General features: G+C 40.8%; 1 protein-coding gene across 4 annotated transcripts in view; it reads right to left on the bottom strand.

Annotated features, from left to right (window-relative positions):
* CUL2 (cullin 2) overlaps positions 1–27712 on the bottom strand; it is an 86912-nt gene that overhangs the window by 19141 nt on the left and 40059 nt on the right. For all 4 annotated transcript variants that reach the window (XM_048837703.2, XM_048837700.2, XM_048837701.2 and 1 more), the window contains exons 7-16: positions 20827–20923; positions 20620–20730; positions 19630–19792; positions 17878–18002; positions 16528–16635; positions 13852–13911; positions 13352–13480; positions 13121–13207; positions 12376–12528; positions 11858–11935 (exon numbers count right to left, since the gene is read on the bottom strand). In XM_048837703.2, coding sequence (XP_048693660.1) covers positions 11858–11935; positions 12376–12528; positions 13121–13207; positions 13352–13480; positions 13852–13911; positions 16528–16635; positions 17878–18002; positions 19630–19792; positions 20620–20730; positions 20827–20923 — 1111 coding nt within the window. The remainder of the gene's footprint in view (positions 1–11857; positions 11936–12375; positions 12529–13120; positions 13208–13351; positions 13481–13851; positions 13912–16527; positions 16636–17877; positions 18003–19629; positions 19793–20619; positions 20731–20826; positions 20924–27712) is intronic.

Below are 27712 nucleotides of genomic sequence, written 5' to 3' on the forward strand. Positions count from 1 at the left end.
CAAAGCACAGGATCGCTACAATTTTCCATAAGAGGCAATAAAAAGGAAGAACAAGATATGAGCACAGTCTGTATTTCAGAATAATTCCCTAACGTAACTGAAGCCTACATCCTCTTGAAGTAGGCACTTTTAAGAGTATTTCTATGAGTGATATTTAGTCCAAATGGCCCAACATTTTAAAGTTATTTAAAGAACCCTGTCAAATGTTTTTAAACATGTTATAAAAAATAATTGGTTCTAACTCTTTTTAAATATGTTACTTTTTAGATTGTTTTTTTTTCCTGGAAAGCAGGAAACACTTTGCAATCCGGTTTCCTCTATCCTTCACTACTTACATTTTATATTATTACATCTGCTGCTAATGTGTTTTTCTAGACATGTGCTTAGTATTGATGAGCCAACGAAGGCACTATGTAAGCAGATTAGCTTTTATCAAACCCACAAAAGTAAGGGCCTAATTTCTTTCTAGTAGGCTAACAATTGAGCAGGACTAACCATCACCAAGCGCAGATCGTGCAACCACACCCACTCCATCCCAGTTTTCAGAGGTGTCTCTGGAAACAAGGTTAAAGTACAAGCAAATTTCACTACTATTTTGATGTTTTTAGAGAGTAATATGACCTCAGATCTGCCACAACTGAGTTATCAAGATCTAATTGCCAAGATTATTAAAAATGAGTAGTGACTCCGGGTGCATCAATTTCTGGATGTCCTCCCTGAACTTTGAAGGTTTCTGATTTTCATGAAGTGCTGAATACCCACCACTTGAAAAGTAGTCTCCTTTTTAAGGCACATCAAACCAGGCACCCCAAAACTGAAGCACCTAAAATCATTGGGCTCTTGAAAAACCTTAGACAACATTGTTCAACACAGTAATAATCTTGTTCATTTCTTCCTCCTTTACGTTTTTACACACGTTTTAGTGCTTCTGTAAGGTGTCACATTCATAGCGCTGGAAACTGATTTTTGGTGAGACTATTTTAAGACATTTCAATATAGATTTATCATGCTCATATTACAAAGCCACACACAGAAAATATACACAATAAGACAAGAGGTCCAAGGATACAAAGATGTTCACTTAGAAATGAACAAAATGAATGGCTCCTCTTTTCCTTTAAAAAAAAAAAAAAGTCCTTAATAGTATCTTCCCAGTATTATTGGACAATTTTGTTCCTCACCTGTAAATTGGTCTTCATTTATATACACAATTTGCCAATCCTGGCATTGCTGGGAAGTCTTGAGCATGGCTCTTGTAACTGAGGTGGCTCTCTAGAAGATTCTTGGAATCCAGTTCCCAGTCTAAATAGGCAGTGGGTACTTCATATTACCAGTAGATTCTTCTAAAGCTTAAGCATCCACATCTAACAGTAATTTCCTATCAACAACAAACAGTAACTTTAAGAAGGGAATAAAGGATTGGTGGATTGTTATATATGAGAAAACCAATTTACAGGTAAGGAACAAATTGTCCCATTCTCACACCATATGCAATCCACCAATCCTGGCACTGCTGGGAATTAGTAAATTGTAAGGAAGAGAATGAGGGAGCGATCAAGGAAGGAAATGAAATATCTTGACTGATATGAAAAACTAAATTCATGGGGACTACACATTCCAGAGTGGTTCACAGGACCTCTTTGTAAGGAATGGACTGCATGAGAGAGGTTCCTTAACAGATATATCTTCAAATTCATTTTTCCTGTGAGCTAAAAGTAATTGTAACAAGAAAAGTTAGTTTGATGCTGTGGATAAAGTTAGCAGTCCCCAAAAAGCTCAAATAGAAGTTGCAACAAGGCTTGCAAAACCAGACTGTGTATGGGACAGCATAAAGGTAGTCCAATCCTTTCGACTGCATGAAGAAATCTAGAAATACAGGGGTGAGACTGCAGTAGATTTTCCCTTACAGATCCTCCAAGCTCCTAGTGCCACCATCTAAACCTGAAATTTTGCTGGAACCTTTTCTCAAAAAACAGATAAATATAAAAGGCAGTCCCTTGACTGAACCTTTGTTACAGCTGATGCCAGGCTTCAAATATGGATCATACCCATTGGTAAGTCTTAGTTCTAATATTTTATTTCTTGTCAGGATACTGCCCAGCGAAAGTCCAGAAGTCTCAGCCTCTCATTTCCCAGCTGAAAGGGACAAGAAGCTAAGGTTCAGGAGTTTGGTTGGACCCTCTGGTCAGGATGTTCTTTGGCTATGGGAAGAACTTAAGCAGATTTCAGGGACTTCTCCTTGAGACAGGCCAAAAAAAGACAGTTTTGCCTTGGGTCAGTTTGGCCCAATCCAACTTCTCTTGGCAATGACTTTTAATAATAACAGAGGAGGAATGTATAGAAGAGCACGCTTGAACACTTTTAAAGGAGATGTCTATTTTCCAGATTGCCTTCTCCCAATGCCTGAAGCAGTACACATTAAAACTGCTGTTATAAGATGCAAATAAAGTATATTTTTGAGAAGTTCCAGAGCTCTAAGATCTTGAAGAAAACCTGCCTGCCTGTTCATCAATTAGTCCCGAGACACTCCCATACACAGTTGATCTTCTATCATCTTCCTTTAGGCCTACGTCAGAACCCCCGTGAAGCACCTTTCTTCAGAAGCTGAATGCCTTTGTCTGATAGTGAAGGTAATGGCTGACTAGTTACAGCATTCCACAAGGACCATTCTGATTCCCAGAAAAAAACAAATTTCTTCAGGATAAACCTAGTGGCCCAGAATTCCAGTCAGCTGCTACTGTACGGAGCCTCCCTCTTGTACATGGTACACGAAGAAGCCAGGTGACTAACCCAGCCCCTCTCAGCTTGCATTCATGAAGATCACGATCACGTCAGAAACAGGCTTCCCTTCGTGCAAGCTCTTGGGAGCTCTTCCACCATATGCGGAAATGAATTACTTGTGTTGGAATGGTGGTATGCAGGTATATGGTCTCTCCTTAGCAGTCTCATACCAAAACAAAGCCTGGAGAGAGGGAGAATTAAGGATGGGTTGATAGGATACCAGAATGCATAGAAGATACAGAATCTAACACATGGTTATGACCAGCTTGTACTGAACCGTTTAGTTTGTGGGACCTCTGACCTATGAGAACCACCTTGCTGAGGTGAATATGAAGTTGAGTGCCTAGGAGGACCATGTCCCAGGAAAGTAAGAGCTCTTACAGTGCACCATAAACCCATGGTCTGGAAGAAGAGAGAGCACTTGTCCATAAGTATGCTGGAAGAAAGGAGATCTCATAAGCAGGTTGTTCAAACTATGAAAAACAAGGATTTCCCCCCACACACTGAAGCTGGCACCATTATCAACAGAATTTTTAGAAGACTTTTAGAGCTAAGAAAAGATCAAAGGATAGAACAATGTACTAATAATATAAGTCTCTCAATAGCAAAACAAATAAACGTGGAATCAGCCATATAGACTGGAATAAGGAGGTAAACTTTATTGTATCCTTTGAGAGGCTGAAATGAATCTAGTCAGAAGGAGACAAGTTTAATGATGTAGCCCTTTGACAATCACAAAGCATTGGTCCTGATTTTCATCTGGGCCAATAAAAACCAAAAACAGTTACTGACCTTTTGTAACTGTTGTTCTTCGAGATGTGTTGCACATGTCCATTCCAATGTAGGTGTGTGCACACCCCGACACAGTTGCCAGAATTTTTTTCCTTGGTGGTATCTGTTGGGTCAGCTCTATCGCCCCCTGGTGTGCTCTCATAGGGCTGGTATAATGGGCCCTGATGAGCCCGTGCCCTTCAGTTGCTTTTTACCAACCACTTCAAGATAGGAGATGCTGGGTGGGCCTTGCAATGAACATGTGCAACACATCTCGAAGAACAGTTACAAAAGGTCAGTAACCATTTTTCCCCCCCCAAGTGTTTTCACATGTCAATTCCAGTGTAGATGACTCACAGGTAGGTGCACTGGAGGTGGGCTTGGAGCTTAAGGACAAGCAGACTGCAACACTGTGTGACCAAAGTAGGCCTCATCTCTGGCTTCTTGAGTGATAGCATGCAATGCTGAGAACGTGTGCACCAAGGACCAGGTCCCAGCCCTGCAGATATGGTGAACAGAAACTTAATCCAGGAAAGTCGCTGAAGAGGCCTGAGATCTTGTGGAATGAGCGATCAGGTTTGGCAGAGGGAGAGCCCCCGCAAGGTCATAACATGCCTGGATACATGATGTGATCTGAGACAAAATCCTCTGAGCAGAGAGGGAAGCCCTTTCATTCTCTCTGCTACAGCTAAGGAGAGCTGCAGTTATCTGCGGAACGATTTGGTCCTCTGAATATAAAATGCCAGAGCTCATCTGACATCCAAGGAATGAAGACATTCCTCCCTATCTGCATGCAGCTTAGGATAGAATACTGGTAGGAAAATTGGTTGGTTGCAGTGGAATTGAGAAAACACTTTTGGGAGGAACTTTTGATGCAGGTGTAGCTTCACTTTATATTTGAAGAAAACTGTATACAGGGGTCCGAGGTGAGGGCTCGGATCTCTGAAACTCTCCTGATTGATTGATTGATGTAATGGCCACCAAAAAGGCCACCTTCCAAGCAAGGTGCAACAGTGAGTGTGTTGCTCGGGGCTCAAAGGACAGGCTCGTCAGTTTTGATGAGACAAGGTTTATGTTCCGGGGGGGGGGGGGGGGAAGATATGAGCTCCTTTATCTGAGGGAACACGGTCTCCATCCTTTTGAGAAAACAAATTATCATCTTGTGAGAGAAAACTGACCTACTGTCGACCTTCAGATGAAAGACTGAATTAGCTGCCATGTGGACCTTGATTGAAGAAAAAGCTAGGGCTTGCTGCTGCAAAAGTAGGAGATATTCCAGAACAAGCTGCAATGAGGACTGCATAGGTAGAACACCAGGCTTGGAAGACCAGATGGAGAATCATTTCCACTTCGCCAGGTATGTCGCCCTAGTGGAAGGTTTTTCTGCTGCCCAGTAGGACTTTACGAACCTGCTCTGAGCAAGCCTGCTCTTCAGAGTTCAGCCATGAAGGTTCCAGGCCATCAATGAAGAGAGCTGAGGTTCAGGTGGAGCAGCTGGCCATGGTCCTGTGTGATTAATCCAGCAGTGGAAGCTAGATTAGGACCTTCACTGAAAGGTTTAGGAGGGTGATGAACCTTAGTGCTGTCCGGGCCATAAAGATGATTCATGTTTGGTCTTGCTTGATCTTCGACAGAACCTTGTTAATTAACTGGGGAAGGGAGGGGGAAGAAGAATGAAAGGATAAAACAGGCAAGTTATCCATGCTAACAGGAAGACATCCATAATAGACCCAGGGCTAGGTCCCCTCAAGGAGCAGAACTGCTGGCATTTCCTGTTGTCATGGGTTGCAAACAAGTGTATATGGGAACTACCCCACTTTTGGAAGATGTCCATTGTGATATCCAGGAGAAGGGACCACTCATGGTGAGGAGAGAAGGACCAGCTGAGGCGATCTGAGATCTGGTTCTGTGCATCTGGTAGGTGAGATGATCGGATGTGCCAGAAGGCAACTTATCAAAGTTGAGAAGGTGTCCTCCTGGAGCAGGGCCTTTGCCTGCAAATAGTCAAGAACTGCCCCGATGAACTCTATTTGTTTGATGGGGATAAAAATAGACTTCTGGTCATTTATTAATAGCCCCAAAGTCGGGAAGGTCGAATGTACGAGATCTATGTCGGGCTCCCCCTGAATTCTGGCCTGACCCTTGATTAGTCAATCACCGAGATACAGGAAAATGTGAACTCCCCTTTTTCTGAGAAAAGTCACTACTACTACCGTACACTTGGTGAAGACCCACGGGGAGCTGATAGGCCAAATGGCAGAATCATGAATTGGTAATGGGTCTGGTTTGCAACAAATCTTAGAAACCTCCTGTGTCCTTGGAAAATTGATATGTGCAAGTGTGTGTCTTTCAAGTTGAGGGTGGTATAACAGTCCCCTGGATTCAGTGAAGGGATGAAGAAGGTCAAGGAGACCATGCAGAACTTCAACTTCTTGAGACAGTAGTTGAGCTATCACAGATCTAGGATCGGTCTGAGTTCCCCCCCGCCTGCACGCGCCCCGGCTTTCGGGATCAGGAAGTAGCGGGAATAGACCCCCTTTCCTCTTAGCTGATGCAGAGCCTCTTAGAATCATAGAATCATAGAATATAAGGGTTGGAAGGGACCCCAGAAGGTCATCTAGTCCAACCCCCTGCTTGAAGCAGGACCAATTCCCAGTTAAATCATCCCAGCCAGGGCTTTGTCAAGCCTGACCTTAAAAACCTCTAAGGAAGGAGATTCTACCACCTCCCTAGGTAACGCATTCCAGTGTTTCACCACCCTCTTAGTGAAAAAGTTTTTCCTAATATCCAATCTAAACCTCCCCCACTGCAGCTTGAGACCATTACTCCTCGTTCTGTCATCTGATACCATTGAGAACAGTCTAGAGCCATCCTCTTTGGAACCCCCTTTCAGGTAGTTGAAAGCAGCTATCAAATCCCCCCTCATTCTTCTCTTCTGGAGGCTAAACAATCCCAGCTCCCTCAGCCTCTCCTCATAACTCATGTGTTCCAGACCCCTAATCATTTTTGTTGCCCTTCCATGGTCCCCATCCGAAGAAGGGACTGGACTTCTTGCTTCAATAGTTGCACATGAGAAGGGTCCCTGGAGAGGGGCAGGGAGGGTGGGTGGGAAGGTGGGGTTGACAAAAATTGGAGGGTATACCCAAATTCTTCTGTGTTTAGGACCCAGAGGTCCGAGGTAATGTGGTTCCAGGCGCTGAGGAAATGGAACAGACAGTTGGGAAAAACAGAGGTAACTGGATCCTGAAATGAAGGGTGCTTCAAAGGGACAGACTGCAACAGCATGAATACCTTGTTCTTTCTCCTCCTCTGGAGGTGTCTGGGCAGTTGAGAGTAGAAACGCCCAGACTGCTGGGGCCTATAATGCCTTCTAGATGCTGCAGGTGAATATACAGGCCCTGAGACTTCAAAGTTGCCTTATAGTCTTTAGGGCAATAAAGCATCTACAGCTTAGCATCTGTTTGCTTCAAATGGAAGGTCCTGGAGCGTCTGCTGCATTTCCTAAGGAAACCGAGAGGATTGTAATCACGAGCTCCTGCACATGGTGACAGCCGTGGCCACTGATCTGGCCGTGGAATCAGCGGCGTCTAAGACTGCCTGCAGGGAGGCCCGGGCCAGTGTCTTCTCTTTGTCTACGAGGGAAGAGAACTCCTGCCTGGCACCCTGGGGAACCTTAAATTTTTGCATTGCTTCCCACAAGGCAAAATTATATAGTGACCTAGCAAGGCTTACTAGTTTGCTATGCAGAGCTGCACTCTCCCTGTGGAGCAGGCTTTACTGCCAAACAAGTCCAGCTTTTGGGGACCCTTTGCCTTAGGTCTGTGCCCCGCTTGACCTTGATGGTCCCTATCATTAGCGGCTACCACCACTAAGGACCCAGGAGAAGGGGGAGAGAATAGGAATTTGCAGCCCTTAGCAGGTACAAAATATTTTTCCTCCACCCGTTTAGCTGTAGACGGGAGAGAAGCGGGGATCTGCCAGAGAGCCTTAACGGGCTTCATGATCGCCTCATTGAGGGGAAGAACCACTCCTAAGGGGCCTGCCACTGCCAAAATGTCCAGAAGGCCAAGTGCGATCTCTTCCACCACCTCCGCCTGCATGCCCAAATTCAAGGCCACTGCTTTAATAAGTCCTGGTGGGCTTTGTGGTCATCCTGGGGTGGAGATGCACCGGTGGCTACCAGGGTATCATCTGGGGAAGAAGAGGGGGAGGCGGGTAAGGACTCTGCTCTTTCCTCTGTGTCAGCAGTGACCTGAGGGACATGCTCCAGCAGCTTGGTACCAGGCTCAGTACTGGGCTCAACAGCAGAGTCCAGGGTCTGGTGTCTTGCAGCACGGAATCAGAAGCGCCCTACCCTCCGAGGCTACCAAATAAGAATGCCTTGAGACGGTGCCCTGGCCTGGTGGAAACCCACAGAGGTTCCAAAAAGGCCACTGCATCGGTGCCTGTCCTCATGGTCCACGTGTTCGAGGCACCACTGCACTAGATATCCCAGTATTTGTAGGACAGGTGCGGGGAGTAGCGTGAGCGCTCCCAGTGGTGGGAAAAATAGGACCTCACCTCCAACCCCGATGAGGAAGATGAGCTAAGGTGAGGGGACCATGGAGGTGCCAATCCTCCCGGTGCCAGTTAGTGGTTCTGTGGGGACATGTGGGGTGAGGCAATTAGAGGGGGTTTACCCCTGGAGAGTGGTTTCAGTGCCATTTGGAGGCTGGGGAAGGGCTCTTTGCCACTCGACGACACCAAGTCCTAGATGTCAGAGGATCCTGGTACTTGCATGAGCAAGTCCCTAAATGCTGCATATGCCTCCAGAGTGGACAGTACAACAAACTGTCTGGTACGCTGCCTGCTGGAGGATGGCGCATCCCTCGATGGGGTATGTGGAACCAGAGTCAGTAGCGGTGCTGATGGTGGGGGCTGCATCAGTGCCAGAGAGGGAGATTGGCAAGACATGAGTCTCACACTATTCCTGTCCCCTTGCCTGCTCCCTTTTGGTATCAGGGAGCAACTTTTGTCTCAGTGCTTGTGGTGCCTCTTCTTGGGCAAGGCGGAGTGGTGCTGAGAGTCTCGATTGGCGGGAAGCGCTCTCCACATCGAAGCAGAGGTTCTCGGTGCAGAGTCTGATTGCGGCTCCGATGCTAGCCTCTGGGCTGCCTTCATCAGGAGGACCTTCAGTCTCGCTGCCTGGTCTTTCTGGGTGCGGGGCTTGAACTCCTTGCAGATCTGACAGCGATCCTTCCTGTGAGTTTCCGCTAAATATTTTGGCAACTCGACTGCAGGTGATTCAATGGCATCGACTTGCTACAGGAAGAGCACGGCTTAAAACCTGGTGACTGAGGGAGGCATACCTTGTCACCGGGGAGTGGACAAGCCTCTTCAACAAGTGTAGAGGTGTCTGGTTTCAAAAGATTACTAAAACTACTTTCAAACTAACTGGCTACTATAACTATATATACACACACGCAACAAATGAGAGGAAACCACTGGAGAAGATTGCCGAAGCAACGAGGGAAGTTCCAGCAACCGTTATGAACCGGTTCCAGCGAGCAACGAGGGAAGTTCCAGCAACCGGTAAGAAGGAACTGAGGGGTGCGAGCTCAGCAGGGCCCCTTATACTGGCACTGTTAGCGCACAGTACCAGGGGGTGGTAGAGCCAATTTGACGGATACCACTATGGGGAAAATATTCCAGCAATTGCTCAGGGCATACACACCCCATAACATTGGAATGGACACGTGCAAGCACTCGAAGAAGACAGATTTAGTCTCTCCTTGATGGGCAGAAGTGGGGTGTGAGCCAACCACTCTTCATTGTTGCTTGACAGAAGCATGGGATTTGAAAGCCTGCACTGCTGGAAAGAGCATCTAGAATAGTAACCTCTGGGTCTGCTCTGAAAAGAGAGAGAAAAGATACTTTGAGTGAAAGGCAGAGTATCAGTACTGCCTAAATCTGGTTTTTGGATGTTTTTCCTTGTTCACCCAAGGAAACTCAAGCTCATTCAGATCTGAGGATTCCTCAATGGTGATGTCTAGGATCTCCTCCAAAGAACATACCTGTGAAGTGAGCCTGAATCATGGTCAATTGAAATATTGTTTATATGTGGAGCACAGCATAGCACAGAACTCAAATAGCATATATCATCACAGGGACCTTTAACAAATGTTTTACCTTCCCAGTATGGTTTCTACATTTCACTGAAGGCTTTTAGGTAAGACAGTGAGGCTCTAGAAGTAACCAGACAGATCAAAGCCACAAGATGGACTGTAGAACAGGAATCCTAATTCCTTGAAAATGGATTCAAGATTTCCATATCAGAGGTCTTGAGGGGTGGGCAACGTGCTTCAGGTAGCCTCCCTATTGGCTTTTTTATTTTCAGGGGACTGGGGAAATAGGGAGAAAAGAAAATCTGGAGAGCTTCAATTTTCAACTAAGGTAAGGCGCTCAGTTCAGACTAACCTACTGTCCATATCTGAATCAACTCACAAAAGCTTACAACCCTCTGAGATTTTAGTTTTTTTCCCCCCAGACATTTTTGCCTTTGAATCTCTGGAGACGTGTGGTGCATACTAAAGGAGAAGGCCCTTGAAAACCCAGAAGAACAATGGCCAAAAATTAAAAAGGAATCCTTGCAGGACCTTACACTGGAGAGTCCTGGGAAGTAGGGAGAAACATTGCCTTTGACCAAAAACATAAGTAAGGTAGCTATTAAGTCATATATCCAATTCCTGTCACTGTACTATCGGAGGAACATGGGGGATCAAGAACCTGGAGCACAATAAAAATTCTTGGGAACAGGAAAAGAAAGGCAATGCTAAAAGGGAGTAGACAGAAGCCCAAGTCAACGAAGAAGGGGTCAGACCATTATTTAAAAAGAGAATCAAAACGGAAGGAATTCCAGAAGTGGAGTAGGGGCTACTTGACTCCTTCTTAGTCTTGCCCTCGCTGGACATCTTTGGAATCATTGCTGAGTGGGGGCGTTGCTAGTTTAGCAAGCTGAGGCATAGCTGTTGACAGCACAGGAAAAAGGAGCAGAATGCGTGTACAAGTGGTGAAGGCAAAGCTGCTTTCATTGGCTAACAGTGGAGACCTTTTGTGGGTGGGTATGTCTGTTGGTGGCTCTTAAGGCCAGTGAGGGAAGAAAGACACAAAAGGAAGAGCATAAAAATGTTCCCATCTAATAACAGTAGTAAAGAGGGCCTCCTAATAGGTTTGAGGGAGAAAGCTGTTGCAGAAGCCGCATACTAGGAGCATGCTGAGGAGTCACCTTCTAATAAAAGCTGTATATTCACCTCCAGGAATCTTCTAGAGAACTGCATCAGTGATAACAGCCATGGGGTGGGACTTCCCAGCAGTGCCAGGATTGGTGGAATGAGTATAGTATGAGAATACTTTCTTGTTTGATGTACTACAAGATTTAATATTGCTTAATATACTAAAGTTGAAATTGGAATATTTCATAAAAAAACTTTGAACACTTTTATTAAGTAGCAAAAGTACACTTTACAGCAAATATAGATGTTTTCCATTAGACATTAATTTAAGATTATATCCTGAAATTGTATGTGTACACTTCTATAGACTTCAGTTTTTCTGATAACGTAAAAATATTTTTCATTTCTATATGCTTTCTTTCCTATGCGCTTCACAACCTACATACATGTTGACACAGGTCAACACAGATATCTTGTATATTTTAAATATATACAAGGTACATGTAACTAGAATTTAGAATACAAGAATATAATAAAAATACAGGGCCTCTGAAATGGTGCCACTTCTAGGATGGAGGACAAAAAGCAATCATACAGCATTCTGAATGCCAATAGGGGTGGATGGAGATTTTTGGACAAAGGCAAGGAGCACAGGGGGAAACATCCATACTGTTCTGAAAAGTGCAAGAAGAGCTTTCATGCAGAACAGTCAGAATCTTGGTTTTCAAGGGCTCCTCTGAATCACAGGACAAGATACTTATATGTGTTAAGATTTGATATTACAAAAGATCATCTTTTCCCCCTGAATATTAGGAATCAACATTTGAGCTCAGAAGGTATGTTCCTACAAATTTCAATTATTTGAAGAGCTAGAAGGGCACAGCTAAAATTTGAAAACCTGGAATTTCATAAGATCAGACTTTCATTTGGGGAACTCATTCAAATTTCAGATAACTGGAGCCTGAATAATTGTGGTTTACGTATACACCCAACAGACACAGTGGCCTCACGATAACAATTACCAGCTTTTTGTTTGAGATTCTAATAAAGTATTATTAAATTTGCTACAAATTTGCAAGAAACTACTAACCTACCATCTGTACACTTTTTTCCAGTTCCTGAGGAATTGCAAATGTTGATGAAGGAGCCTGAGTTAGAGGCCATGCGCCAGCCTGGGGTGGGGGGAGAAAAAAATTAACATTCTAACATGTTAAAATGAGCTCCAAGGAGCATATACACTAAACAAAATCTTCCTCTTAAGAACTGGTCCTATAGTTCAAGTCAAGTTATAAGACATATGAGTTAGAAAAGGACTTGTAAGACCCCCTAAAATGCATACTGTTGTGAGGCCTTTGCTCTAGGTAAGAAACCTGTTAAGGCCTTTGTTTCTATCTTACCATTATGCAGTGTAGAGGGTAGACTATCTTTCAAAAAAGCTAGGAATAATAGGCTGTTTTATATCATCAGGATTGTTAAATAGTGATATCAAATGTATAAGTTGTCAATTTCAGTCTGAGAAATGTTCATATTAGTTAGATTTTAGAAAATTGTTTACTTGTTATGGAAATACAAGAAACCAATAACTGAATAGCAATAAATTATTCATTAGTACCTGTAGAACATATATCTGAAAACTAATTCCCAAATCTATAATGGCATCCTGGTTTTTGATAAAGTTGTTGAATTTATTGTTGAGATCAGCGCTAACGCTCATGTCTGTATACATTCGATGGAGCTTGCTGGTAAACTCATAACCACAGGCTTGCTGTAATGAAACATTTAAATACATTTCATAGGTAAGATAATTATTTTAATATATTATACACATTTCTTTATATATATTTCTTTAATATATTGTACACATCCACAAAACAGTATTGATACACAGACTTCTATATTGCTAATGCCTGCCATCTATAGTATAGCCAATAATGCCTTCATATGTAAAATTATATTACCCGTCTTAAGAGGGTTGCTTTTCTATACAACTTATTTCTAAAATTTGTCCTTGCCCAATACTAACTTACAAAACTGAAAGTTTCTAATGGACTGCCTTAGTTCTGCTCACTGACTGATACTACTATTATGGAAATATGGATCAAGTGGCACATTTTATACAACTACCCAAAATAAGGAACTACTTATAATATTTGGGGTTTTCCAGGTAATGGATTTTGTGTGTATCAATACATGAATTCAGAACAGATGATGTTGTGATTTTTCATATCACCTACTGGCAACAGCAGCTACCAATTGCTAAATTAATTTTGGCATCCTCTGCTGACTCCTCTTAAACAAGACATGCTTCAACAGTTACTACTGCTGTTTATATTATTTTGAAAGATAGTTCATATTACCTTTAGTTTATTAATCATGGCTTCTTCAGAGTCCATAGACATAGATAAACCATGAATTAATCGTTTTGCCAACATTCTGGCATAGAACTGTATGAAACAAAACAAAGTAAGCAAAATATTTTCTCAGATGTGAGGTTTTTTTAAAAAAGAATGTGAACACAAACATCCAATGTAAAACGGTTTAGCTAAATTACATTTTTCGTTTAACATTCACTAAAAATTGGAGATTACCTTCTGGAAAACGTCTTTGTCATCAATGTATTTGAAAACAGTAATGAAACTTGTAAGTTTATCCTCTACTTCATTCTCTGTCATTCCTTTGGCTGATTTCTTCAGCAAGTTGTCACAATACTTGGCCAGCTCAAGTAAAAAAAACAAAAAGCAAAACAAAATTGACTTGTCAAGCTAGAGAACAACAGTGTTTGAAGGTATCTGCAACGACTAAATACGGGTTAAAACATGACAGAGTTCAGCTTACAAATGACACAAACAAGACACAAAGGGCCACATTTTGAAACAAAGGCACGTCATATTGTGTGCCCAGAACATGCACGTTTTGTGTGGGTTCAATAGGTTAAATGCCTATTTTTAAAAAAGGCTTTTGAAGATGATTCAGTAAGTGAAAATTATTTTAATTTGGTGATCACCATGTGTTAATAATGACTGTTTTGAGGGCTTGGGTTTTTGTTTTAAACTACGATCACTATTACAGCACAATATTTGTTACTTACCAACTCGGGCGCTTTGCAGATCGACTTGGGTTCCCTATAGTTTACTACTGATGTTAGAGCCTATGTAGAAATACACAATAAAGACAAATATTAAGGAATACTTGAACTTTTGCTTTGGTGATTTACAGAGAGGTATGAAGACACTGCAAGTTCTTCAGGACAAAGACTGTCCTAAAAAAAGACAAACAGAAAAATGGACAGAAAGAGGGAGATAATTATTAACACAAATAACGTGAAATAATATACAATGAGCAAATCGTAAGCAGTGATATTTATTAAGTGAGACTGTGGAGGACCAAAGGGGAGAAGTAAATAGCACAGGTGAGCAAGTCAGCTATGGAAAGCAAAGTCACAGAACTGTTTTGATTAGGAATGCAAAGGAGGAGAGAGGATGAAAGGTGTTCAAAAAGTAGGGAGCAGGATGAACAAACACGAGAGTGGGAGAACACAAAGGGAGCAATAAGATGAGAAATCAGAACGGTATATAATTTGGGCTGGGAGTACACTCTGGGGAGTGAAGAGAGAGATCAAATTAGATATAAGCAGCAGCAGCAAAGCCTTAAGTCAGGAGCATATATTTGAACTTCAGGGGGAGACTGTAAAAGTATCTCAGCATCTAAAGGATTATGGGGAGAAGCGGAAGAGGCAGATCTTTGAAACATTATAGTAAAGATGAGATCTGGAGAGAGTCTGAATGCAAGATAGAAGAAAAGGGAATTAAATGATAACTCAGGATCAGGGCATAAGTGATGAGCAGAGTAACAGAGTTGTCAACATTAGTATTCTGAAGAGCAGTTCATATTTAAGTCTTATTAAAATAATTGCAACACAACTTGAGTGTATGCAAAACCAAAAAATACCATACACCAGTTCCTCTGAATTATATATACATTCAAGGATTGTTGGGTCACAAGCTCTTTTCCAAAGAAAGCAAGCTGAAGGGCTTCACTGAAGCTCTCTACTCCTGTGTTTTTAGTGTTTTCCAGGAGTTTGACGTTTGTTCGTTTTTTCTTATAGGCTCCAAAAGGATGTAGTGTTGAACATCAGCACATTGCTGAATCACATGATGTCCTTGGAGGAGAGGGGTTACAGAGGCCTTCTCTGGAAGGAACCTTGTCTATACTCTGTATATGTAGGTATGGAATTTTAAGCTTCAAAATTCAATGAACACTTAATTGACATATGATATAGGCAATATTTATCACCACAGACAACCATTAACTTTCTATATTACATTATGAAGCTTAATGCCAAAACTCATCTGTACAGATGAGGTGTCCTGCAGGAATATGGTCAAACCTATAACTCTTCTGCACAGTGCATCATGTGGTTCAGCAACATCAATACATGGCTACAAGCCCCTGAAAAGCCTTGTATTAAGAAAATATAGGATATGACAAAAATGGACAAAACTCATAGAAGCTCAAAATATACCCCCAAAATAGAAAAACAAAGTGATATTGCAAATATACAATATTTATCCTAATCAATATCTTTATCCCCGGCAAAAATCTAAGACATAAGCTGTCCAGAGTTTGGTGACCGGGGAGAAGAAAATTTTGTTTAATAGTTAAAATATTGTACATGTGAAAATTATAATCCTGGTCCAATAAATTAACAAGTGGTGGAAGGCATTAGATACCATGTACCTTTTCTTGAGGAAACCAGACCCCTGATCTTCAGAGAGCCTGGCCATGCTATTATAAAATGAACTACTACAACAACGATCTAACTTGCATTATATTTATACGGTGCCAGCTGTGGTACCTAGGAACAAATGCCTGAGCTGGCTACACATTTTACAAATCAGTTATATAAACCTCGGTCTTGAAAACGGTAAGTAATCAGAACAGGGCAATTACCCATGTTGAGCAATTGAACAGTTTCAACACAACTCTGTACAATCAAGTAATTTGCAACAAGATACAAAATTAATGTTTATTTAACATACCTGGCAACTTCAGTGATCAGAGTCGAATTCATTATTGCCAAGAGAAAAGGCAGTTTTGATGTTGTTTAAAAGTTGCTTAGTAGACACAAAAAGAAAAGGAGGACTTGTGGCACCTTAGAGACTAACCAATTTATTTGAGCATGAGCTTTCGTGAGCTACAGCTCACTTCCCAGCAGGACAGTGGGTTGGGAGGAGGTATTGTTTCATATTCTCTGTGTGTATATAAAGTCTGCTGCAGTTTCCACGGTATACATCTGATGAAGTGAGCTGTAGCTCACGAAAGCTCATGCTCAAATAAATTGGTTAGTCTCTAAGGTGCCACAAGTCCTCCTTTTCTTTTTGCGAATACAGACTAACACGGCTGTTCCTCTGAAACCTGTCATTAGTAGACACAGTATATTATAAATATACTATATTATTTTCACATTAGTTGGAGATAAGGGATCCATTTTCATTTCAGGATCTTAAACAGCTGTTTTGATGAGAAAGCTGTCCATCCTTTTAGGTTGAACTCAAGTACCAATGGTTGGAAGAAATGGGACTGTTTCCTTTGTACGCAGGATCTGTTTTTGAGAGTACTAAATTACTTAGTTTTTTTTCTTCTTTGCTTTAAAACAAGAGACCTCCATGAGAGTTCTCTCAAGGGTATTGTTTTATTGCTCCGGTGAAAAAAAAGATTACATATTCTGGAGTGTAGTGTTGTTTACTATATTGTGAAAAATTACCTTGTCAAGGGCACTCATAAAGTGCTGGTCACCATTCAAAACGGTGTTGATAAGTTGAACAAATTTACTATGTACTTCCAAAACTGACTCCACAAACTGAGTTGGCATCTAAAAATACACAATACAGAAAACAGATTTATTGAAAAATTCAATAGCTATACAAAAAAGGAAAAAATTAATATCAATAGATTGTCATGGTTATTCTGGAGGAAGATCACCACCAAAAATCAAGGTCACTAACAAGTAACTGAATCTTTAAGACAGCTTCTCCTGCATATTCACACTAGTAGGATGCAGCCATGGCACTGCTGAGTTTTGGGAATGGCCTGGAGAAGATGTGCCCTTGAGACATAAGCACCAAAACATGGCATGAAATATGGCACCAAACTTTCAGAATTAAGATGATAAATGGATGTCAACCCCAAGCCTCTCTTCTAAAACCACAGTTATTAAAATAAGTCAACTTTTTTCTTCAAGGTAGCCTCTGCATATTGACACTTGAGAGAGTCTAAAGAACAGTACCGCCTTCTAGAAAAGTGGGCTGAGAGTTCCAATTTAAAAAAGGACGACAGGAACTGCCCTCCTAAAGCGAACATCAGATCTAGATGTCAAGTTGAAAGTAGTGCTGTATAAACGTGTGAACAGAACTGTAGGTGGAAGCCCTGCTTTTCTGCAGTGCCACAGGCACATTCCACAAGGGATATCAGAAGCGAGTACTTTAACAAAAACATTTGAGCAGAACAATTCAATAGTCAAAGTACTTTCAGAAATTCTGATGCAAGGGTGGGACTATGCAGCTGTACAACTGCTACTATACAGCAACTAAGTGAAAAAGACTTTTCTGGTACTAGCACAGGATGCCCCGATTTACAAATAACATTTAATCAAACCAAGTGATATTTTTGTTTCCTAATGAACCAAAATGACCCATCGGCAACCATCTGGGAACAAAATTTAGCAGAACAAGAGCACCTTTTAACAGCAGAAGGCCATTTGCCATGACGACTTCACACAATTATTTAAAAAAAAAAATTCATCAAGTTGATCCAGCAAGAAGAAATTAAAAAACCTGAATCAATGCATTACACAACTGAGAGCTGATCAAAAACTGCAATTTGTGCACAAAGTTCTAAATCTATTTAATATAAACAAGATTTAATGAAAAAAAAAATAAAAAAAACAGATTGTTTAATAGGGTGTTTTATAAGCAAAAACATGATACTCATGTTTCTGTTCAGTGCCACCACTCATCTGTAGGCAATAAACTAAATCAGCCTAGGGAAGAAAGCAAAAAAGATTTCATCAGGAATGTAATAAGATAGGTTAACTCAGCTGCCACATGAAACTTACATTTTCCTGAGAAAGATTGCTGGTTGCTCTAAGGCCCTCATCATGGATATGGTTTTGTAGTTCCTGAATCATATGAGGTAAACCACTTGACACAGCACGAAGCAAAGTGTACATATTTGCCATGTCTGCAATAAAAACATACTTTTTACACAATATACTTCAAAAATCCACTACTCTAAATTAACATTTACATAGCACCATAAATCTGCATGGATCTTTACCAATATTAAAATAAAACTGTCCCTTTCCTTGAAAAATCTTATGAAATAAATAATTTAAATATTGAACATAAAGCTAAAGCGAAAAGCAGAAAAAAGGAAGGATGAAGGTTGAAACACACATCAATTTTCACCTGGTAATTGGTGGAGTTAAACAACCTACACTTCACATATTGTTAAATTGAAAGAGTTCCAGATAGGAGTGGAGAGACAAGAGGCAGTGGCCCAGTATGAAAAAGGTAGAACACCATTAGGCTAATTTATTTCCTATCTTCTATCTTCCTAGACCTCCATGTCAGCAGGTAATGGGTGGCAAATCTGGAGAGCTCTGGCATCCTCTGCTAGACTTTTCCCACTTTGCTCCACATCAGCTTAGAAAACTTTTAAAATATCTAAGTGATTGTTTCCTAGGAGACAGCAAAAGGAGTCTACCATCCAATACAAAAACTTGATGAAAGAAAACGTGAAATAAAATACCGAACTTTAATCCTGAAAATGTGTAGCTAGGAATATTTGTGATAGGAACACTGCTTATCCCTCTCTCCTCTTGGTGAGTTATTACAAGCCAGTGTCAAGGAACAAATTAATAGATAGAAATTCATATTTCTGCATCCCAGACACAGACTTATAGTAGAATGAATCTGTCCAGCAATTCCTACTTTACATACACAAGCAAGGAATATAACCAACCCAAGTGCAGGATTGGTATGATAGAGGAAACCTCCTGAAGAATTATTTGTAAATATCCATCAACATCCACACAGGACGTAGTGAGGCCATCTTAAATTCCCAGCCCATCTTTACAGAATTAGATGCCTAAATTAACACCACCATCAGGTGTCAAGGATATAGATATTTCATTGGATGAACAAGAATCTGACTAGCAGTAAACACTGCTTCTACAAGATTCTAGCAACACAGATACATCTCCCAATAGTGGGAAATGTGCAGGGGTCACTCGAAGAAATAATCTGAAGAGCATATAGTAAGAGGCGAGATAAACTTTATTAAATGGGCTGCTACAAGAAAAAAAAAGCAGTTTGGATTTTTCCTGTGCCTTGGAAGGTGCTTATTACTTTGAGACACACTGGGTCGTTTCAGTAGCTATCCTCTTAGCAAGAAGACCAAGGTCGGGGTAGAAAGCACCTGTGGATTGCAGTCTAAGAAAGTCTGACATCAGGGGAATTTCCTCAGACATATGTAAAAAGGCATATGTACCAACACTTTGGAGCAGTAGGATTCTCTGACATTTGTTCTTCCTCACTTCCAAAGAAAGCTGGAATCATGAGAAACTAGTACTGTTTGGAAATGCATAAATATAAGTAATACAGGAACTAAGTCTTACAAGTTATGCTATTTTAAGCAGAGGCTGGGTAGGTAAAAAGGGAAGGAGAATACTGGAATTGTCCAGGACACTGAGGCACTAGTTCAATGTTAATGCAGAGGGGAGAGTTCTATCTGTTGAAATAATCAATTGCAAAGTAAAACATCATACACAACACCTACAGAACATTTAATATTTTGTGAGACTTACCACTTCTTTTCTCTTGTCTGATGATATTATGGCATTCTGCATGCAGAAACTGCAGGTGATCAGCTACCATTCGTTGCTGGCATTCATGAATTACTTTGCCATATGAGCTGGGGTGTAAGTATTTCCGACATCGCATTTCTTCATCTTTTAATCTACCTAAAACCTATAGGCAAATTTTCAAGCTATAGAACAGATAAATACTACAGAACAGTTTAGGAGAGGAAAGGAGAATTGCGTATGATTTGAGAATTTAAGAAGGAAGAAGGCAAATTTGAATTTGTGCATGACACTGAGGCATTAGTTCAATGCTAATTCAGAGAGAAGAGTGCTACCTACTGAATCATTAACTTTATTTCTTGCATTAATTCCTGTTTGCATTGGTGACTCACAACTACTGACTAGGCTCAAACCTCATTATATAGTTTGTAAGATCTAAAGTTGCTGACCATGCTCCTCCTCTTGCAACTTTATTCTGTCCTGGCTTCTGTGACCCTGTCCTCTCCAGGTAATAAAATGAACATGATAGAGGTAGAAGACAATTAAAATGGGGAAATAATTATGGAACAACTTTCTGCAGTGCAGACAGCAAGTAAAGACCTCATTTTTGGTCTTGCCAGCCAGTTTATGTTCTTTAAATATAATTAATTTCATAAGCTGGTTAACAAGGTTTCTGGAAAGCCTCTCTCCCATCCGTATGATATCTATGTTCACTCTGTCAAAGGATACCACCATATGTGTGTTCTCATTGGCCAAGGTAATGAGACAGAATTGTAGAAACTAACATGTCTTCAAAATAAAAACCATCTATTTTTCATTTTGAGTGCATATAGTTGTATCACCAGGAGGAAAATCAGTACAAAAATCTTTCCCTTCTAAAATAATCAACATTTTAACATTCTATTGTATAAAAAGTAATTAACTTGTTCTGTACTCTGCCTTTAGATGTTTTATATATACACAATAGATGCAAGACAAAGTAGGGCTTCTTACCTTTTCCATATACTGTGAGCAGTTTGACTCTTGCAATAAGTTTGAAGCTTCTTGTTTATAATACTCCCCTGTTTCATTCAGAAAAGGACACTCAAAAATTTCCTGATAAAACTAAATCAAGAAAGTCTAATCAAGGACAAATAATACAAGGTATTAAAGTATTAACATTCACAATTAAAAATACATCAAGCAATCATGCATTTTTACCTTTAGGGGGAATTTTTTCTTATACTGTTCAACATGAACAAAGGAGTTAATAACCCCGTGGATTACTTTCTGGTTTGGGTCTTCTCCACAACGATCACTGAAACAGGCAAAAACAAATATGCATCCCTAAGAAACTGTATGACTACTAAGACAGACGTGAGACATTGAACCCCTTGACATTAGGTGGAAGATTTTCTAGTTATTGTTTTTGTTTAAATTAACCAAAGACAAAAATTTATAAAGCCAAATCTTATATGATACACTAATGAACACTGATTCAATTTCTCTCCTTCTCATGCCATGAAGACTACATAAATGGTGATGCATAAGTTTTTGCCAGCCTCCACAGAACAATTACCGAGTAAGTACTGAGTACATTAACAATACTATAAGTTACATCAGCATGCTACTCAAGTCAATGAACTCCAGCTTGTTAGGAAGTAGGTAAGTAAGTAAAATCCATTTATTCCTGTCTGAATACAGGTGACGTCTTAGAAACTTTTGAAGAGTTTTTGATTCATCACTCACTTGCATACTCAGCAACTGACCTCCCAATGATAGGCCACACATAATTTATTCATCTCTATGCTGGTCGTTCCTTACTACAAATGGCCCGCCACCACCTCTTCCATTAACTGTCTCCAGGTTATTCTCATTCTTATACAGGCTGTGACCTAAGTATGTAAGCTTGCACTTGCTGATTTCCGAGAGTGGTGTCTGCTTCTCTCCAATAATATTTCCAATGTAAGTGTGTGTCTTTCCCATCCAGGAGATACAAGTGTCTTCACCAGCACCACATCTCAATGGCTTCAATTTTCTTTTTGTCAGCAGCATTTGTTCCCCAGGATTCCACTCATAAGTAACAATGGAGAAAGCTTAAGCTTTTCACCCGTTGAACCTTTGTACATTCCAAAATGCCATGGTCTTTCCACACTTTCGTAAGGAAAACCATGGCTGAGCAAGCCATCCCTGGTGATCTTCTAATTTTTTTGGTGTAGACTCCTTCGTTAGATAGGTCTGATCCCAAATGATTAGATTTATCTGCTGCCTCTACCACTTGACTGTTAAATTGTCATGTCCACTTGCATCCTGTTATTGTTTCAACATCCATCCATCCAGTTTTCACCACATTCAGGAATAATCCATATTCCTCACTAACAGTTTTTACAGACTTCTACATTCATAGCATTGATGGTGGACACCTCTTAACTAAATTTAGGTATGATGCTCTTCGCTGCAACCAACAGAAATCCCAGCTCCTGCCTCTTTTCAAAAACTTCCAGGGCTTCTCACACAATAAATTCTTCGAACATGTTCCTTCTTGTCTCTCACGCTGCCCAATGAAAAAGTTTAACCACTCACTGTCACCACTGCTGTTCACATCATGGTCTGTTACTGACATTAGATACTAATTCATTGAGATGCTCTGGAATCCCCATGTTTGGCAGTATCCTTCAGAGACGGTCATGCCAGATGACATCAAACACTTTGGAGAAACCAATGAAACAATCTATGGGTGATTATACGGTCTGCATTTTTCAATAGGACATGACATATATTCGCAATTTGATCACGTGCCTCACCCCTCTCTGAAACCAGCTGGTTGTGGTGATAGCTCTGCTTCTATCATTCACTTAATGCAAACCTGAATTATGTACACCATGCATTGTTGCAAATTTTCCACAAGATCAATATAGTTGTCACCAATCACTTTTAGCAATTCTAGTTACATTATCTACTTAGGTGCTATCACAGGCTTCATTTTCATAATAGCACAGACCCCTTCCTCCCTCAAGACTGATCGCTCTGTCTTGGTATTCTCTTTTCTGTTGTCCTGCATTGTAAGTGGCTCTGATGAGACTGGCGCAATAATCCATCCACCTGTGTTTGATATCACCACCTTCAGTAAGAACTCTGCCATCATGATCTTCTATTACACTCTGTTGCAGGGAAAACCTTTTAGTAGGAAGGCTGACCATGGTGAATATATCTTTTATATTCTTATTCTCCTTATAATTCTCAAGTTCCTTTCATTTTGCTCAGATGTATTTTTTTTTAATCTCATCAAGTCTGCCTTTGAATCTGTCTGCTCTGGATTTGTGCTGGAAATGGCCCAACTTGATTATCAGCTCCCCGACTGCTGCGCTGGGTATCACAACATGGGGAATAGATGGCCAGCCCTCTGTGGAGAAAGCGGTGGTTAGGGACTATTTAGAAAAGCTGGACGTGCACAAGTCCATGGGGCCGGACGAGTTGCATCCGAGAGTGCTAAAGGAATTGGTGGCTGTGATTGCAGAGCCTTTTATCAAAGCCTTTTATTCAAAGCCTATTATCTTTGAAAACTCGTGGCGAACGGGGGAAGTCCCGGATGACTGGAAAAAGGCTAATGTAGTGCCAATCTTTAAAAAAGGGAAGAAGGAGGATCCTGGGAACTACAGGCCAGTCAGCCTCACCTCAGTCCCCGGAAAAATCATGGAGCAGGTCCTCAAAGAATCAATCCTGAAGCACTTACATGAGAGGAAAGCGATCAGGAACAGTCAGCATGGATTCACCAAGGGAAGGTCATGCCTGACTAATCTAATCGCCTTCTATGATGAGATTACTGGTTCTGTGGATGAAGGGAAAGCAGTGGATGTATTGTTTCTTGACTTTAGCAAAGCTTTTGACACAGTCTCCCACAGTATTCTTGTCAGCAAGTTAAAGAAGTATGGGCTGGATGAATGCACTATAAGGTGGGTAGAAAGCTGGCTAGATTGTCGGGCTCAACGGGTAGTGATCAATGGCTCCATGTCTAGTTGGCAGCCGGTGTCAAGTGGAGTGGCCCAGGGGTCGGTCCTGGGGCCGGTTTTGTTCAATATCTTCATAAATGATCTGGAGGATGGTGTGGATTGCACTCTCAGCAAATTTGCGGATGATACTAAACTGGGAGGAGTGGTAGATACGCTGGAGGGCAGGGATAGGATACAGAGACAATTTGGAGGATTGGGCCAAAAGAAATCTGATGAGGTTCAATAAGGATAAGTGCAGGGTCCTGCACTTAGGACGGAAGAACCCAATGCACAGCTACAGACTAGGGACCGAATGGCTAGGCAGCAGTTCTGCGGAAAAGGACCTGGGGTGACAGTGGACGAGAAGCTGGATATGAGTCAGCAGTGTGCCCTTGTTGCCAAGAAGGCCAATGGCATTTTGGGATGTATAAGTAGGGGCATAGCGAGCAGATTGAGGGACGTGATCGTCCCCCTCTATTCGACATTGGTGAGGCCTCATCTGGAGTACTGTGTCCAGTTTTGGGCCCCACACTACAAGAAGGATGTGGATAAATTGGAGAGAGTCCAGCGAAGGGCAACAAAAATGATTAGAGGTCTGGAACACATGACTTATGAGGAGAGGCTGAGGGAACTGGGATTGTTTAGTCTGCAGAAGAGATGAATGAGGGGGGATTTGATAGCTGCTTTCAACTACCTGAGAGAGGTGGTTCCAGAGAGGATGGTTCTAGACTATTCTCAGTGGTGGAAGAGGACAGGACAAGGAGTAATGGTCTCAAGTTGCAGTGGGGGAGGGTTTAGGTTGGATATTAGGAAAAACTTTTTCACTAGGAGGGTGGTGAAACACTGGAATGCGTTACCTAGGGAGGTGGTAGAATCTCCTTCCTTAGAAGTTTTTAAGGTCAGGCTTGACAAAGCCCTGGCTGGGATAATTTAATTGGGGATTGGTCCTGCTTTGAGCAGGGGGTTGGACTAGATGACCTCCTGAGGTCCCTTCCAACCTTGATATTCTATGATTCTATGATCATACACATTGTAAGGCGAGTGATCACTTTAGATAAGCTATTACCAGCAGGAGAGTGGGGTGGGGGGAGAGAAAATCTTTTGTAGTGGTAAAGACCCATTTTTTCATGGTTTGTATGTATAAGAACATCTTCTGTATTTTCCACAGTATGCATCCGATGAAGTGAGCTTTAGCTCACGAAAGCTTATGCTCAAATAAATTGGTTAGTCTCTAAGGTGCCACAAGTATTCCTTTTCTTTTTGCTCAATTTCTTGTATTCTCTACTGCGTTCTTCAGTCTCCAAGCCACTTTCTCTCATGATGTGTCATTTTCTCCCACGAACTCAAATTCCTCCTCCATTAACCATGATACAGTCTGACGCTGACTTCTCAGAATGTGTACTTTATTAGCTTCAATACTTTACTTTATTAGCTTCAAGCATAATAGCAAAAACAAAACTGCTACCAAAAATTGTGATAAATTCCATCTTGCAAATACTTTCATCTTTAAGAACTAACAGCCATCATTAGCTCCTTTCTGAGTCAAACAATGGTCATTTTTGCCAAGCACTGACTCAGACAGCATATTGTATTCATCCCCTACCATCTGTACCTGAAAAGCTGTCATAGACGGATGCTCTCCAAACCAGAGGAGGTCCACATAGAACTGATCAAGTATTTCTCTCCCTTTTATGTGAAGGGGAACAAACAGGCACGGGATTTTCTTGTGGTCCTCTAGAACAAGTATGTTAGTGAAAAGCAAGAGGTTGCTATCAAAAAGACCACACGGTTCAACAGCAAAAATGGTCCAGAGCAGCAAAATGCTATCATGCATAGGGACCAGGAAACACACACACACACACAAAGTTAATTACTCTGAGCTCCCCTCTAAACCCATCTAAAATTAGAAATAGTTCCCTGTGAAGCAGGCAGGAAGCTGGATGCCAGAATGACCTGGAAGAGGCTTATTTCTGCTGTAACTGAGACTGACTCAGATACCTCTCAGGTCCTAACCAGAAGAGAAACTACTCTGTCAAGGACCAAACACTATATCATACCAAATGAAGCTCCAGCATGAACATCTGTTCTGGAATACCTCCTGGATCCACAGGCATTGGCTCATTAAGCATCATTTAAGTAATTCCAAGATTTGAAGTTTTCTGAAATCCCTTTGAACCTAAGGAGCAAGCTATATCTAGTGTTTTGCCCTGAGATCCATGGCCATTTTTCTGCCACTTTGATGAGAGTTCCTCTGGAGGGTCCAAAGAGGATTATTCAAAACTGTCACCTCCTTAATGTGAAACTCACACAGAAAGATCAAGGAAAAAGTGACCTTTGCCAAGACAAAAAGGCAGCAGGTGTGTTTGTTAAAGACATTTTACAGACACATCACATCTACAATCTTGTTTGTGTTAGTAATGTTTTAGAGCAATCAGTACCATCAAGCTTTCTATGTACCTACAATAATGAAACTCATAAACCAAGAAACCTAGAACAGACAAGAGGAACAAAAATAGTCCAGACGCAACCATCACACAAAACAGAGAACTATATATAAAGTAAAAGAGAAGGTGAGTTCTTAAAATTAGCGACAGAATTGGTCCACTGAAGAAGCACAGGCCTGGTATGCACTAGAAACTTTTGTCAGTGTAATAACATGGGTTTTCAGGGTGATTTTTTTATTAAGTTTTTTATATTGGCAAAAGCCCAAGTGTAGAGACAGATATACCAGCAAAAAACTATTGTCGGTATAACCTATATTATTTGAGGAACTGGAATAAGCTATAAAAGCCAAAGCCCGTATTTGCTGATAGAAGCTACGTTTACAGTAGGAGGGTTTGCTGGTATAGCTATATTGCCAAACATTTCTAGTGTACTCACTCTTTCACTACAAGTATGCTATTATGTAAGTATTTCAAACATGACCAAAAGGACTGCGTGGCAAAGAGAATATGTTTTGGCTCACAAAAACTAAGGAGGAAATAGTCTAATAGGTAAATGAACACTATTAGGGTTTCCTCATATTTCAAGCCACTTCAGAGTTTTAATTTTTTTTTAAATAAGATTATGTTAAAAACAAAAATCTTTATATATACTATTAAAAAATGATTCTTCAGAAATAATGCCCACTACAGTTCTTTAGAACAGTAATTTTTTAACAGGCACTTTATAAGTTCCTCATTTTAAGATGAGCACATATCAAACTTATTTCTGAGCAAGATAATCTTGCGATAGATTATTTTGTTAATATATTTATTGATAGAACTATGTGGTTGCATTTATCTGATACATCAGATGGCCTGTCAGTCAAATAAGCAGCCTATAGATACCACAAGACTATGCTACATTTGAACTTGCCAACACCTCCACGCTTGAATTTTTTACAATCGAATAAGAAAACTGCACAACTTTTAAAGTAGAACACAATGAAACTCATGTCAACCACACTGTTATATCATTTTAACAACTAAATTATAGTGGTGGAATGACAAGGCAACAGTATATTGCACACTGCACAACTGTGACCAATAGGCACATTTAAGGTTCAGGATACAACAGTAAAAACACAGGCTGTCCTTGCAAGGAAAGCCTATGTTTACATGAGATGGCCTTCAAAATAAATGTAGTGTTAATTCTTTAAGTAACCAGAAAGAATGCAGGAACAAATGTCCAATTACTACTTCAGATCCAAAGTTCTGTTAATAAATGTGGTTAAAAAGCTGTTTAAAAAAAAAGGATCCAGGATAGTTCGTACACAGTATCTTATTCTTAAGTACATATTCCGATTCATATCTGCTTGTTTACTAGGAATTTTTATGTGCACTAATGCCAATATCCAACATTGCAAAACAAACCAACTACTAAAGAGCAAATTATGTTGCAAATTTTGTGAACAAAACTACAAAATACATTACTGGTTTGTAATGATTATGGAAGTATACCATGAGGAAGAACTCAGTTTGATTTCTGAACAAGCTGTGCTTTAAGAAAACCTTTAAGACTTGTTAACTAGTCAAATTTGATATGGAAGTCATTGAGAATATGGAAGACTAAAATGCCATTTTTACATTTATTTTTCTGAGTGCTACTGAATGTAATAGGTTTTCTTTTCACAGTGG

The sequence above is a fragment of the Caretta caretta genome, chromosome 2 (genome assembly GCF_965140235.1).
Source record: "Caretta caretta isolate rCarCar2 chromosome 2, rCarCar1.hap1, whole genome shotgun sequence".
NCBI lineage: Eukaryota > Metazoa > Chordata > Testudines > Cheloniidae > Caretta > Caretta caretta.